The sequence below is a fragment of the Phaethon lepturus genome, unplaced genomic scaffold (assembly GCF_000687285.1).
Source record: "Phaethon lepturus isolate BGI_N335 unplaced genomic scaffold, ASM68728v1 scaffold10373, whole genome shotgun sequence".
In the NCBI taxonomy this organism is placed as follows: domain Eukaryota; kingdom Metazoa; phylum Chordata; class Aves; order Phaethontiformes; family Phaethontidae; genus Phaethon; species Phaethon lepturus.
The window spans coordinates 68,476-83,998 of record NW_010531220.1 but is presented as its reverse complement, the minus strand read 5'-3'; the positions used below and the strand labels follow the sequence as shown (position 1 = coordinate 83,998).

The 15,523-nt window shown below is 45.6% G+C and overlaps 1 protein-coding gene across 1 annotated transcript in view; it reads right to left on the bottom strand.

The window, feature by feature from the left end:
• Positions 1-480: 480 nt before the first annotated feature.
• LOC104618783 (glutamate receptor ionotropic, NMDA 2B-like) overlaps positions 481-15,523 on the bottom strand; it is a gene marked incomplete at its 3' end in the record, with an annotated part of 50,940 nt that continues 35,897 nt past the window's right edge. The window contains exon 2 of the mRNA XM_010284466.1: positions 481-1,079. Within this exon, the coding sequence (XP_010282768.1) occupies positions 481-1,079 (599 nt within the window). The remainder of the gene's footprint in view (positions 1,080-15,523) is intronic.

Sequence of the window (15,523 nt, the reverse complement as noted above, 5' to 3'; positions counted from 1 at the left end):
AGGTGGGTTACACAACCATCACCTATAAAGGACACCCATTCATATACTGCTGGTGCCTGGAACAGAACCTGGTACCTTCTAGATTTCAATACAAACATCCCTACTGCTTGCAGCAAGAACCCACGTGAGAGTTACAGACCCATTCATGCAAAGACACTCCAAGAAGTTCAGCACCGTTATAAAAGCAAAATTTTGTGCATCAAGGGACACACTCCAGTTTTTGCACTATGCCTTCATTGTTCCTTTTCCTCATGCTGGCTTGCCCCCTGTGTTGTTTGAAGGCTTTCTAAGGGGATGACAGTACAGGCACTCATGACACACAGCAATGTGGGTCCCACCATCAGCACACCCTCACTCGCGCAGGTTCTGGCCAACACCGTCCACTTTCCCAAAGCACCACGTGCCCTAGCAGAATTATTCTGGTCTCAGAGGCCCTCTCTGACCCCTCTTTTGTAAGGCTGGCCCAGCCCCTTCCCTTACCTGTTGAGCATGTTGGACTGGTAAATCCTTTTCTCCTGGGTGTTGTAACAGCTGCTTTTGGGCTCAGGGATGAAGCTGTGTTCAGACAGCATATCAGAAGCAGCCGTGGTGATTATGGCTATTCCATCCCTCACTCTGGCAGGAAGACCATAGTCCCATTCATCATATGAGACAGAGATGAGCCCGGTGGGGAACTCGGATGGCACTGTGTCTGTATCCCCTGCCACCAGGCTGGGCACAATCCACGTGTAACCATAGCCCGTCAGACCCACAGAGTTGGCCACCTCAAAAATGTAGGTGGCCTCTTCCTTTGTGCAGTAGAGGAGGATAACAGGGCTTTGGAGCTTCTTGAGCTGGTTCTGGATCTTTGAGTCCCCATCGTCCAGGGACATGTCCAACAGGAGGACCTCCTCCAGTTCCCAACCCACAAAGCTGTGCTCAATGGTACTGCGGATCTTGTTCACAAAGTCCTGGTAACCAGGGAAGTAAGTAGTGACAATGGAGAAGATGTACCAGTCATATTCTTCCATGATGTTCAGCATGACAGAGGCTTGCTGTTCTATTGATGGGCCAAACTGGAAGAACATGGATGACTCATCCTAGAATAGGAAGTCAAAGAGAGGAAGAGAGAGAAAAAGAAAAGAAGAATAGGTCAAAGGAAATAAACAACATTCCTAGTCAACCCATTGAGCATGGAGGTGGAGGCAAGGAGTCAGAATCTTAGACTTCATGTCTTGGCCAGAGCTTAAGGGTTTTTAACTTTTAAAAATTTCAAATTTAAGTGAAGAAAGTGGGAAGGAAGTAAAAGCCTTTTTATGACCAGCTGTCCTTACTTTATTTTTAAAGGCAGGTTACTGAAATTACTTAAGGGTTTCAAACATTAGGCATGATTTTAACAGACAGGGAATGAGTGGTACGCAAGTGAGGACAGAAAAAGAGAATATGTACAAAGTATTCCACGGCTGCAGAAATTAAGAGCTTTAATCATGGGATTATCATAACCTTATATGGTAGTATAAGCAGGATACACAACAGCTTTGATATTGGTTTAGTTTGGGACAGTCACTCTAGTCTGAGTATACAGACTGAAGTACAACTAGAGTAGGCAAAACCATTGGACACAAATAGCTCTGAGAACCTCCACTGCAAGCTCCTCTCAAAGCAAGCAGTAGCACAGAGTGCTACAGCTGTGAAGGCTCAGTCTCAGAACAACATAAAACATATTAAATGGAAAAAATAAAATTATAAACTATCATGGGGGTTTTTTATACCATATTTTAGAGAAATGTCAGCTCAATATTTCTCCTGGTATTGCTTTCATATCCTTCTACCATATGACATTAATCTTTGCAAGAATCAGAACTTGTACCATTTTATAACCTCCAAGACTCCAAGGGAGTTTTGTACAGATCTCAGCTATCCAATGGTATAGTGCAAGCCTTTTTCATCCTGGGATTTCACAAGATACCAGGCTTTCAATTTGTGACAAATTCAGTAAAATCCAAATCCTTGCTTTTGCCCAGTTCACAATGGAAAGGAATGGAAAAAGCATCTGCCAGTATGTTCTCTTATGAATTGATCTTCTATCTTTTAAAATAAACTGCAAACTCCCACTGACTTCTGTAGAGTAGGATTAGATCACAATCAAAAAAAAAAAAAAAAGGCAGAATTAAATGATATCTCTCTGCAGAGATTCCCATTCCAATAAGAAAGTTCTCCAAATCCAATGACCACTTTTAGGAATGAGATAACAGCCCCAGCTTCTTTCAATAAGCCAGAAGAGCTGAACCAGAGATACAAAAGGAGTTTTAGATCTGGGGAAACTCACTGTGCAAATGCCTCAAGGCATGACCTCAAGATATTCACACTTAGAAGAGCTTTCTACCAAATTCACTCTCCTACAGCCTGGCAGGTAAAGCTGTTTTTCAGCAGGGATGCCAGTTAATCATCCATCCATCCATCCATCCATCCATCCATCCATCCATCCATCCATCCCTCCCTCCCTTCTTTAGTCATGGTTTAGATTACCTATAGCCATTTTCTCTATTGGCAAAATATGCCACAGCTCAGCAACTCTAGGGAAAAAAAAAAGCTCTGATCCTGCATCCAGCCTTAAGGTGTTTGTTTCTCTTTCCTGAACTCCCTGTGGGTCATGTCCTACATGAAAGAGTCCTTGCTCCCAAGATCCCCATGCCCCTCCTATGAGGTTTCATGATTAAACTCTGTTCACTTCCTCCACACAGCTCACCACCCACTTGTGAAAGCACTCTTAGGGCTGCTCTTTGCTCACTGGAAAAATAAATGTACACAAAAAGAAAAAGGAAAAGAAGGCAGCAACAACTTGGAGACAAGTTAAAGAAACAGGAGCAGCAACTGAGCCTCTCAATCTGTGGAAAACAGCTCATACTTTCTGCCACCAGAGATCACCCCTTTCTCCCAGAACTATGCTCAGGAAAAGAGCTTCCTCTTTCAGTAAAAAGATATTTTGTCTTTAAAGCTTATGGAGGAAATCAGGACAGCCTGAGTTTAACCAGGATATTAGTTTAGTAATATAGAATAGTAATAGTTTAACCAGGAAAGATTAAACACAGCCTCTGCCAGAGTTTGGAGAAAGCCTAAACAAGCATCTCCAATACCCTTCATTGCACGGTGCCTTTGAAAGCCACTTGTAGCAAACTGAACACTAAAGTGCAAAGACTCAGCCTACTGTAACATGAAAAGGCAAGGCAGCTACAGAGATGAATAGTATTTATTTTTATATTAAATTCAACAAAAGCTTTTCTGTACTTATGCATAAGAACCTCTGAACTGACTGCTAATTTCCGCAGTTTCTAGCAGAGAGTCTAAGATCTGAAGGACCTGGCTATTGAATTACAGGAACATTTGACACACAGTGTCTTGAAGTCTTGTCTGAAAAAATACTGCGTGTTTTCTGACAAATAGGGGATGGGAGATGGTAAATCCACTAGTATTTCAAGGCTGCAGGAGTTAGTAGGCATGATGGTGAGGTGCGGGAGGTGCTGCCCTCCCCCTGATTTTAAACATGGTCAGATGCTCCAGCTCAAGTGCCCACTGACAGTTTGTTCCACAGGAGTGCACAGCCCCACTGTGGAAGAGAATTCAGCCCCAAAGACTCAGGGGGAAAATTCAGAGATCCTCACTGACCAGAGTGTATCAGAGTATCAAAAATCAATACAACAAATAGATGGCTTTATCGCAACCTAGCTAAACAATTCCTCTCCACCGAGAAATGTACACACCCCTCCTTAAATCAAACAGCACAGACCACTCGGCTGTGCATGTAATAATTGCTCTTGAGCAACTGCTTGCAATTTTATTATAGAAACAGCAAGAAGAGGCAACTTCTATTCAAAATGCAAGCATTAAGGAGGTGCAAGGCAGCCGAGCTTTTGGCTTGCCAAGATGTCTCTTGGCACTTGATCACCCCAATATTTGGGCTAGCCAAATGTTCTTCATTCCCTAACCAACTCAGCACTCAGAAAAGAGAAGGAAGAGTGAGGAAGGACGGACAACAGTGTAGAAGAAAGTGTCCCTCTCATAATAAATCAGGAGAATTGCTGCTAGAGCTGGATGGGAATCTCAGTGAGTGCCTTTTGGGGGACAAAAAGTAACCTAATAAAAATGCCCAAAAGACACAATTTCCTTCCTGTCCTATTTTTGACCACACCTGATGGAAAGTCAGGGAAAAAGAGAAGGAGCTGAACCAACAGGGAACCACAGGGCTATCAGAGCAGGAATTTGACATAACTATGTGTTACAGTGAAAGCTTTTAAATTAGGAGATAGATCTGAGGGGTTTTTACCGTTTTTACACACCCCATAGAATTATTATTGCTTTATTATAGTCTAAAAGCAAAAGGGAGTATTTTACCCCTTCAGACATTAAAGGTTTTTACAGTACATTACAAACTCCTATTTTTCTCCTGCAGAAATATCACAGTCTCCACCTCCCTTTTTCACCTTGGAACAGCCAAAACATGGTTCTACATTGCCACTGGGAGACAGATTTAAGTTTGGGATAGGGACAGGTTGAGTTTGAAGCAGAAGTCGTCCCTTACATTGCACGTCATCCAGGTGGAATGCAATCCCCTGGCTACAAGAAAAAGCTTGTCTTTATCCTACAGTCCTTTAACCTGCAAGCTCAGGCTTTCCACAGCTAACTGCTGCAAGAGACAGCAAGATGCTGCAGGGTATCCCTCGCCCAGTCCAAAAGAGTAGAGACTCCACTGCAGGATCTCAGCACCTCCAGAGATCCTAGTACTCCCTCGCCACCACCCTGCAAGGTCAAGGGATCTGTAGTTTGCGGAGCTGAGCTGGAGGTGGAGCCCATCAATTGACACAGCACCATTCCCCAGCTGACAGATGGCTTCCCACAGAAAATCTGCTCCGCGCGTACTGCTGCTGGGACAAGTATTGCCTCCTCCTCCTGCACGTTTAACCCCTCAGATAAGGAGGCTGGATCACACATGGTGAAGGTGCAAAAGCACTCACCGTGAAGCCTCCTCTTGGCGACTGGTGGCTGATGAGTTCCCAGGTGGATGGAAGAGGGTTTGCAGAGGTGGCACAAGGTTCAGAGAGTATTATTGCCACCACTTCTAAGTTGCCCGGTGCCTTCTGTCCCTCAAGGGCAGGCCCATGCAGATATTGCAGGAAGGCCAGGTCTAACCCATACCTCACTCAAGATGCAGACCCTTGGCAAGGCTGCAGGTGACTGTCCAAGGAGCCCTCCTGCAGCTGCACCACTTGAAACCAATCACTGCCATTTAACGAACCATTTACCTCAGATGTGGCAGGAGAGGTCCCCAGGGTGTTTTTCTCACAAATTCCTTCCTAACAGCCTTTCTGGATTACCCAGGCAAGCAAAAGCAATTACTGCCTTACAAACAACATCTTACTATCCACAGCAAAACTGCTTCTCAGCATGGGGCAGACTAGAGAAACATCCCTACTGCAGAGGAATGCAAGATCCCCAAAACTGGTTGCAGTGGGCCAATTGTCTTGAAGAACTAGAGAGCCTTCCACTGAGCCATAGCGTAACTTCTGACTTGGGGAGCGAGGAGATCAGCATGTTACCTTTCCTCTGTGCAGTCCATCTGAATGTGCTCTGGTTCTGTGCGCCATGTTGGGGTGGCTGGGCCATGAACAGATTTTTGCTACTGGTGGCAAGTTCCTTTAGCTCCAGTCCTAGTGCCAGACCCCACAAGGGCCAGGTGTGTTAGGTGATGCCCAAGGAATTTGAGTGAGGAGCAAGGCAAGAGCACGTGTTTGCTTCTTGGATTTGGAAAAATAAACCACGTTTTTACAGCATGCCCTAGGCTGCTGTCTCCACACAGGTGCAGGAGAAATACAATTTGAGCTGCTCTGGGAGTAGCCCCTTTTTATTAGGCTTTTGGGAACATCAGTGTATCTAACCCCATTTGCTGCTTCATTAAGCTACCTGTGCAGCCATAATTTAACAACTGGGGTCTGCCCTTCCCTTCCTTTCCAGTTTGCAAAGGGGATCCTATAAGATCCTAATGACTCAGGCCACCATCACTTTCCAAAACCCTCTTCTCATTTTCCTGATTTAGAAGAAAAGCTGTTTGTGTGTCTTTAGTACAGTCTTGATTTGCAAAATTCCTCTATGACCTACAGACAAATCACATAGGGCTGCCTCTTGTTTAGACTTCGGTCCTGCATACCACACATTTTGTGGGGGCAAAAAGGAGTGAGCAAGGACCAAATAACTTCTGGGTAATCATAGACCTTAATTTTCCTACCTATGTATTTCTTTTCTTCAAAATTGAGACACCACTGTGTACCTGTTTGTCACAGTCTTGGTAGGATACCTGATTCACTGGGAGTTTTATTGCTCATGATGGAAAATGTTGCAACAGTTCAAAGTCTTATAATTAAATTTTCTATATTTCTGAGTCCTGTTTGTTATAACAGATCTGACAGGAAATCAGGATCTTTGTTGCTTAAGTGTTCATTTACTCCTGTTTATTCTCACCACAAATGCATCACTGCCTCAGGCTAGCCTGCCGTCAGGAGCTTCTGCCTGTTTGTTTTTTCTCCCCACATTTAATTTTTTTATTTAGTTTTCAACGACTCAATACAATAAAACTCTGTTTTTAATATTACTTGCTGCATCATCCTGTGCAAGTCCTTTCCTTGAGTGCTTGCAGTAGGGACTATGAGAACACAGTGACACTGCAATGTCCTCGTGGTGGGATGGGCATCTAGAACAGCATCTCGGCATCTCTCACACACATACATGCTCACATTTCCACAAATATACATATTCACAGCAAAACCTACTCAAAGTAAGGTTGGAGCACATTGGACACTGTCTTTTCTTAATGACTGTCTGCCTAGTTTGTACTATTTAGTAGGATTTCAAAACTTTCCTGTCTTACTGGAACAGGTTCCCTGGGTTATTACTGATTTTGGCTTGCACAGCGGATGGAGCAGACAACCTCCTGCAGGTCCCGGTGCTCTGATTCACTGATGAGTGGATTGTTCTTGGTGAAAACCCTTCGAGCTGCCCTGGGAACGTGTCGTCAGTGGGAAGTTCAAATTCATTAGATGCAGAAACATGGTTTACCTAGCAGTATCACTTACCAGTTCCCTCCCTCATTCTCATAATAACGACTGAACACACTGGCCTTACTGGACAGACAGATACATACGTAGCTCCGGGATGATGGTTACAGAGAAGTGATTACAGAAATTGGTGGATGAATGAAAGGGAGAGACCCAGTTCAGTGTCCCCACCGATGGGAAGGCAAGCAGGATATGCTGTGATAAATTAGTGGAGGGCTGTAGGAGCCCTCTCTTACAGGAGAGCATGTTGCTGTCCTTCTGGTCCCCGCTAGGCAGGGCATACAAGTAGCCAGGAAAGAAGGTCTGCGGCAATTAGGAGAATGGTTGTTGGCTCTCTAGGTCTTCTCTAGAATCCAGGATTCCTGGTGGCTATTGAGAGCAATTACGATAAGGAATCTCGAGTTGCAAGTACAGGTCAATTTTGTTACCCTGGTAAATGGTAACAAATGTACCAATATTCACATGTATAATGACATTAACTATACACATAAATGTCATCATATACACAGATCCCAATCTTGGCTTGGACATTAATCTCTCTGTAGCAGTGGAAACGGACCTGCTGCAGAGCCCTAGCCCCGGGGCAACTGTGCAAGTGCTCCAGCACCAAGGAGTTCCCCAGCTGCAAAAAAAGGTCTCTGATTAAAGATGACTCAAGGGATGAAAACAGCTAAGTGATTTCCACTTTCCACTTAAGGATCTACAGGAATAATTCATTCAAAACATTTTGCAACAGAGGGAACACAAGATACCCTAGATTCTGTAGTCTTGATCTTGGGATTGTTTCACTCCATACCACATGCAGTTAATAAAAAAAAAGGAGAGAGTCAAACATACCAGGGCCATCGTCTGATGTATACACTTCAGAGAAAAACCTCAAAAGTTGTTTGGCTAAGGAGAGAGTGCACCATTTGTGAATTTTATACACAATCACTGGTCAAAGCAGGGTAGTATGTGATGGTATGCCATACCAGCTTCTCAGAGCATCACGTATGGATGCCAGCACTTTTCCACAGAGGGGAAATGGCAGTTAGCAAGCTGCCAGGATAAACAGTTTTCACACCAGGCTTGTTGCATTTCCATTTTCACCTCCGTATGTGTGTGTTTCCTTGTTTGATGATCTTACATGGATGGATTAAACCACTGGTCACTCTGGGTAGATTCCACCCACCACATGCCATGTTATACCACTCTGGCAATCTGGACAGCCCAGGCCTAGCCCCCCTGTCCCAGCTCAGACGAGACCACTAGGTTGGCTTAATATTCTGACATTGCCAGCCCAAAACAGTTAGAGGAAAGTCAGACTGCCCCATTACTCATCCATCCAATTACATCATGGCGTTTTCCTGGGGTTTCTTTTCTGGCTGTCTTACCCTCCAAACTAAGGACTGAATTTTGACTGTAAGCTGAATGGGATGTCATTGGTATAGCCATATTAATCAATAGCAGCCATAAAACTATCCAGCACTCTTAAAAAACTCCAGTCACAGTATTTGGCAAGATGTCATTGAATAAATTTTGCAATTCAACTATCCAGGGTGAAATACTATTTCTTTTTATCATTTCTAAATTAACTGCTCATCCATTTCATCAAGTATGCCTTTGGTCTCTTATTATGAGCAAACCTTATTATAAGCTGAACCTCCAAAGGTTCACAGAGTCTATTTAGATAAGCCCTGGAAGTTCAGCACTGAATCCAGTACCCTCTGAGCCTCTCAGGAGCTGAAGATCTCCCCGCACTGTGGCCCGGCCGTGGACGAGTCAGAGTGTGCCTGTGAGGGGCCTCCATTCCCCTTCTGTCTCATGAAGTAGTGATACCCCTTTTCTCTCAAATTCTGCATTGCTTATTTAAGCATTAACCTCTGCAGGCAAGGCTGTTAGTTGCTTTGTGTCCTAACACAGGGCACCTGCAGTCTTGATGATGCCAAGGTCTACTCAGCCTTTATGGACAGAGTGAAGTTGGCTGTGCCTATACTCTGAGCTGGCTGGACCACAGCAGAAGCAAAGTAGTCAATTTAAGGTAATATTGTGCCAGGACTTAATCTTTTCTTAGAGGCTGGCCTTATTAACCAGTTTAGATAATTTGCAATGCATTGATATAGCTTACATACCCTTTGGATCAGAGCTGGCTTGCCTCAGAGTGCAAGTGAGCGAGCAGCTGAAGGCAAAGCCTATGTAGATGTGCCCTTCACTTCCCTTAAGGCAAGGAGCAGTAAAAGGCTTCAGCCTCAACCATTCAGTCCAGCAGTAAATAGGCAATTCTCTTACTCAAAAACAAACAAACAAACAAAAACCACCAAAAAAACCCAGACCAACAAACCAAAAAAACACACTTAAAATGGGAAAGCTCTCTAGCAAGGGGACAAAACCATGAGCTGAGATCTGACTAGATTACACAGACTCCAGATTTCCCACTGCCCCATACATGGGTGCCTCTTCTCTAAGAGGGTCATAACTGATGCTCTGAGTTAAAACAAAAAAAAAAGGAATAAAAAGGTCCGTCCCTCACCACTTCAGTCCCAGCTCAGCAGTAGAGTTTCCTTGTCAGCCACGCGCGGGAAGGGCCCCCACTGCTCCCCGCCACGCTGCGTGGGCTGCAGCGCGAAGGCTGGGGATGGGCATTGCTACCCTCACCCCAAAAAGGGACTCATGCCCCGGCAGCCTGCTGGGACTGCAGAGATGCTCAGGAAGAGGAGAGGGCCTGACAGACCACCAGCCGGGAACTCTTCTGCCGGGTAATAGGGGCAGGCAGGAGTCGAGATTTCCCCTCCTCCTGCCCACCCGGGCGTCCTTCTCCAGGCCTGGCTCCCGACTGCCTCTGTGCTCCTCGGCGCTGCTTTGCCCTGCGGTGTGGGAGGAAGGTGTGGAGCGTATGTGCCGCTGTCGTTGCTTCCCTGCCTTCACGCACCTCTCTTACCTGGGGATTCAGTCCCACAAATACAGCCAGGTTTGCTCGGTTAGCCCCGGTCACTGGCTTCCCGCCATGAGGGAACCCCAAAATTCAGCAAGAAGTGATCCCACCTTTTCTTCTCCCAAGCCTGGGAGTAAGCATTCAGCCATTTCATACCCACAGCTTTCTGAGACCATGAGGATCCATGCTGCCCTTCACTGGCACCCTCCAAATCAGATCCCATCACTTTGGAAAGGAGGTGCTGCTTGCTCAGAGCACACCTCCTCCTTGCCCTGAGCTCTCCCAAACCTGACTCACCCAAGCTCGCTCCAACCTGAGTTTTACTGCATGGGCTGGGACGGGAGCCATGTCGAACCCTCACTGTGCACCAGGCAAGAAGGCAGCTCTGTATGGTACACTTTAAGAGGGGTTTTACCACCTTCCTTAGCTGCCATGACGGTATAAAAGAGCCCAGGTACAAAATGAAGAAACAGTACCCTGGTCCACTTCTGTTTGGAGATGTTCCTGGCAAGCAGCTGCCTCATTAGCACATAACATGTATGTCTGCACCAGGCAATGGGAGGCACAGAAATTGTGAGCTGGCCTTAAGGCATCCATGCATTAGCACTGTGTGGGAACTCCAGCTCAGGTCCAGTAGAGCTGCCATGCCAGGAGAGTGAACTAGTTCAAATCCTGCAAATCCTGGTCTGCACTGCCATAGCAACACTCCTTCTGGTTTCAGATCTAATTGAGGACTCTCTAAGCCTAAGGAGAAGAACCAGAGGTGGATTCCTGAACCATTGGACCTTGACTCTGGATTTACCCTTTGCTTTGGAAAGCAACTCTATCACTGTGTTACAAGAGTCCTTGGCTGGAACAAGCAATAAGGATTTCAATATGCAACCTCGTTTGTCATGGTTGAAGGCCTGATACCCATCAGAGCTGGCTTTGGCCATAGCTAGCTACCTCTTGTGCTTCAGGATGGATGAAATCATGGCAGCACCTACCTTCTCTCTACCCAGCTCTTCTTCCTAATCAACCAATGAGCAGTGCCTCTGTCAGGAAGCTGCTGTCACACCTGTCTTGCTCATCTAATTGATTAACAAAGTTTTAAATGATTATTGATTCTCCTCTGCCCCACTGTGGAGACTCTGAGACCAATAAAGCACATGGAGTTATTTACACAGATATTAGAAAGGAAAGAAGCTCCCTCCTCAAATGTTCTTCTTCCGCTCCCATCTATTAAGACTCAGAAACTCAACAGGAGGTTTCCTACAGCTTTACAGACAAAAATACTCACAAATGTATGAAGTCCCCTGCACGCACACATGCCCATCCAAACATTTGCAGGATGTTCTGCCAAATCCACACCTGCTGAATTATCGCTTCCTATTATTTTGTATTGGGATCATAGCTCTTTAGTTCCTTTTCTTTGCCCTGATGATTAACAGCCATTTGCCATACCCCTTGCTGCTGTGAGACTGAGGCAGAAATTGTGTCAAACCTCCTATTCAAGGAAAAGCCATTTCTGAACTCCAATAAATTGGAAGTTGTTCTTAGTAAAAGACTGGACCACAGGAGACTTGCAGAGCTAGAGCTTGCAGTCTCCCCACCAGAAACAGCTCACATTCATGGTTGCTACAGTGATTGGTGCTGTAAGGACCATTATAACCATCTCCATGATCTAAGGACATGAATGTTTACACTCCTCAGGGTTTGATGAAGAGGAGTTGGGAGAGGGAATCAGTCCATCTGACTCTGCAATAAGGGTGCTATGAGTTTCAGTTCTGTACTTCTTTTTGCTTGGGCAATGAAAGTCAACGAGCCCATTTCTAGGCAGCTTAACTTTGTGCTGGAGCACACATAATTGAATTCACTGTTTTTTCTATACTTACCTGCACAGTAATAGAAGGTGCCATCTATATATTCAATATGCCCTTGACATTACTTAAAAGCAGCAGCATAATAAATAAGATGCTCTTTTTGTACTTGAATTCAAATTTCTTTATCTATATTAGGCTTTGTACTTTTTTAAACAAAACCCAAAGCTGGAACTGAACTGCCATATCTTTTTCAAGATCACACACGCATATGAGGCACTGAAATTTCTGTCGAGGATTGGCACAGCAGAGAAAGGGATTGATGGAGCAGTAAAAGAATTTATCTCTGCTGGCCGTTAATAATAAGAGTAACAAAAGCATCTGAAAGAATAAAAGCCAGGGTGAGGCATGTAAGGTATAGAAATAGCTCTTTGACTGACTCAAAGGCAAAGCCGATGCATCGTGTTTTCCTGCATCTCCCGTTGTCTGTCCTCTTTCTTAACCACACACTCCAGCACAACGGGGGAGTGGGAAGTAAATGGAAGCATCAGTAGGAGCTACAGCAAGCCAGGGAAAAAACAAGCTATTCAGTCTGAGCATTGCCTGGCCAGGGCCCAGGACGATAGATGAACAAATAAAAATATGAGAGGGGAAAGTAAAAGTCATGTCCAGGACTGCACCTCCTGCAAGGGAAGAGCCGTTGGCTGTGATGCTTTGTCTTTCCCTTCCACTTTGTATCACTCTGTCTCATTTCTTGTCTTCCTGTACACAGCTGCATCCAGGTTCTTCAGTGCATGCAGGTGTACATATATACACATGCAGGAAGGCTCAAGATAGGCGAAGTGCCTCATCTCCAATATGCCAGCTCCACTCCATCTCAGGCTGGCAGCACCTGAGGTGGATTAGCATTTCACAATGATCCCTATGAAATGAGGTGACAGTGCAGTCCAGCCTTACTGAAGATTAGTGTCTCCATCACCACACATGCATTCAGACCTAATTAAGCCCCTGGTTAGTGCTCTCAGAAAGAAGCCAAGGATTGCACAGGCTGCTTCACTACACAGCCCTGGCCACAGCCCGGAGGAAGAGAGCCTGCATGCCTTCAAATTGTGGGTGAAAGCATTGGAGACATGGTTTTAACATAGTTTTGGGTTTTTTTATTCTAGCTGACAAAGTACAGTCCTCCAGGACACATCTTTCGTGGAGGCAAGTAGTCATCTAATTAATATACACCAAAATGATCAGGGTTAAAAAAAACCCAAAAAACATAACAAACTGTCTTTCCTTTAGGCAGGTCAGAAGAAGCAATATTTGTGGGAAGGGAATAGCCACAGAAAGGTTTATTTATGGGTGCAGCTAAGCAGTTCTGGAAGCTGAGACAAAGTCATCGTTCTGGTCATCTAGCTTTTTTGCTAGTAGGAAGAAGTGCCTTTTCTCCTTTTCATGCAAAACCTCTGAATATCTGCCTCCTGAGAAGTACTGAGCTGAAAAATCTTTTCTTCAAGTCTGGTGGCTAGTGCAAGAGCTCAAACTTTTCATTATCTCAATGGGTGCAGGATGTGTACATTCCTACACTACACATCCATCTGCACTGCGTAGGAGCCTGCAGCAGTCGCTGTGCACCCTTTATCTCAGAGGATGTTCTCCTCTTTGTGCTAATAGTAGAAGAAACAGCATTTAAGAACTATGTACGTTCATCATCTTGGCATCAGCGGTCTTCAAGGCATGCAGCCTTGCAGAGTGGGCATGCTTGCTGAATGAAGCACACTGCATGGGAGATATCAACCCAGTGCTCTACAGCTCATTTGGTGTCCCGCTGCTCTCGTTATGTCACCCAGTAATTTCTAAGGCTGACAGTAGATCTCTTTCTCCTTTCACTCATCAGGCCAATCCCACTAACTTCAAAGTCACACCATACTCTCTAGGTGGAAGTGAGAATGTGGTCAGGCTCCTTCTGCATTCAGCAGGCGGCTATGGACACAACCTCTCTATTCATTAGTGGGAAAACACAGCCTTTACAGATATCCCTCACTGGCCTTCCTTCACATGGAATCTCTCTTTATAATGTAGCTCTAGGATATCCAAGGAAGGAAAAATATGCAATAGTTTTACATATTTGCATGTTGCAAAATGCACATACTCTACCCATACATAAAGGGCTGAGGATCCTAAATCCCCTTTTTTACAAGGAGCTTTCTGAGGGCCATAAGTTCCCCTTTCAGTTGTCTGCTGTTGGGGACTTTGTACAGCCCATTGATAATTCTATTTCAATTTCACTGCTATGCAACAAGCAAATTGTTGGGTCCCCAGAAGAATTTCACTTCACTCCATAAGCACCAGCACGCCTTTTTCAGCAGAGATTAATCATACATGCCCTCCCAGCCCTGGACTCAACCCTTCTCAGGACTCCTCTAAACAGGGCAGTTTACTTCCTTACACAAGGTCAATTGTGTGTCTTGGACTTCGACGAAGGAATCCCTTGGTCCTCTGGGCACACTGACAGCAACATTTTAACAGTGCACAGTGATGCTGCCCAACAGTTCACAGACTAAACTAAAGAAAAACACCATTTCACATGGAAGCAGCAGGAGGACTTTAATCAGGCTGGTCATAATCCCTCCTGCTGGGATGTGGACAGTAGACATAAACTGGTCCCATTCCTGGTGAGTCTTGGTAGGGGATTTTTCAGGACTGTAAGTGGGCAACACCTTCCATCCTACAGCTTGCACCAAACCACCTCCTGACAGTTTAACAGCATCTTGCAGTCTTTATGGACTCAGAAGGGAAATTACTGCCTCTTGAAGTGCCAAGAGCTTTTGCTACTGCTTCTAGGTTTTACCTGAAGTGCTCCCATCCAGGTATTGAATGCGCTAGGTATTTCAGCTGAAAAGGTTTTCATTTAGCAAATTTTTCTTCTCAGCGGATGTACTCAATGCAGAGGGAATACAACAGACAAGATCTCTTTGCTTACCCATATCTGCATTAGCTTGTTTTAAGCACATTGTATAATTGCTTCAACTTCCCGACATCAGCCTTCTCACATCTCCAGGCATCTCAAAACCATGCCTGGATTGTGTAATGCTACAGCCCCACATCAGAGATGCCAGAGCTAACCTGGACAACATAGTAAGCCCACAAGGCACAGCAACACCTTGCAGAAGTATTAGCTTGGATCCCTGAAGCTGAAGAGTGGTTTCAGTACAGTCCCTGAGCTAAATTTGTGATGACACAATTGTACCTGCTGGGTGCTACCTAAAGGTCTACAAACTGCCATGCAGCTATTACCTCCCCAAGACTCACTCCCTTTCTGCAGTGTGCGGACACCCCAATAGCTCAGGGTGCTTCCCCCTGCAGCTGCCATGGGAGACTTACCCTTGCTGCCTGCTCCTCGGGCTCCCTTTGCCCACACCACCTCAGCAGAGGTTGTTCTCCACTCCCCAGGGCCGAGGGAACATCTTAACGCTTTTCTCTCAGGCCCACCTTGGACCCTTCTCCAGCCCCAGCCCCACAGTGTCTCTCAGCGTCAGCTCCCCTTCCACCCGCTGGGCACAGGGCTGCGTGACCGGCCAGGACGGGGGCAGCAGGAGGTGAGACCAAAAGGACAGCAGACGGTGGGTTCACGTCCACATACGCGCGCATCCCGATTAAGGATCCAGCTTTGTTTCCATGGCAACGTGCAGAGCCGCGGCAGCGTGGTCCCTTCCCGCGCCGGCGGGCGGCACACGCCC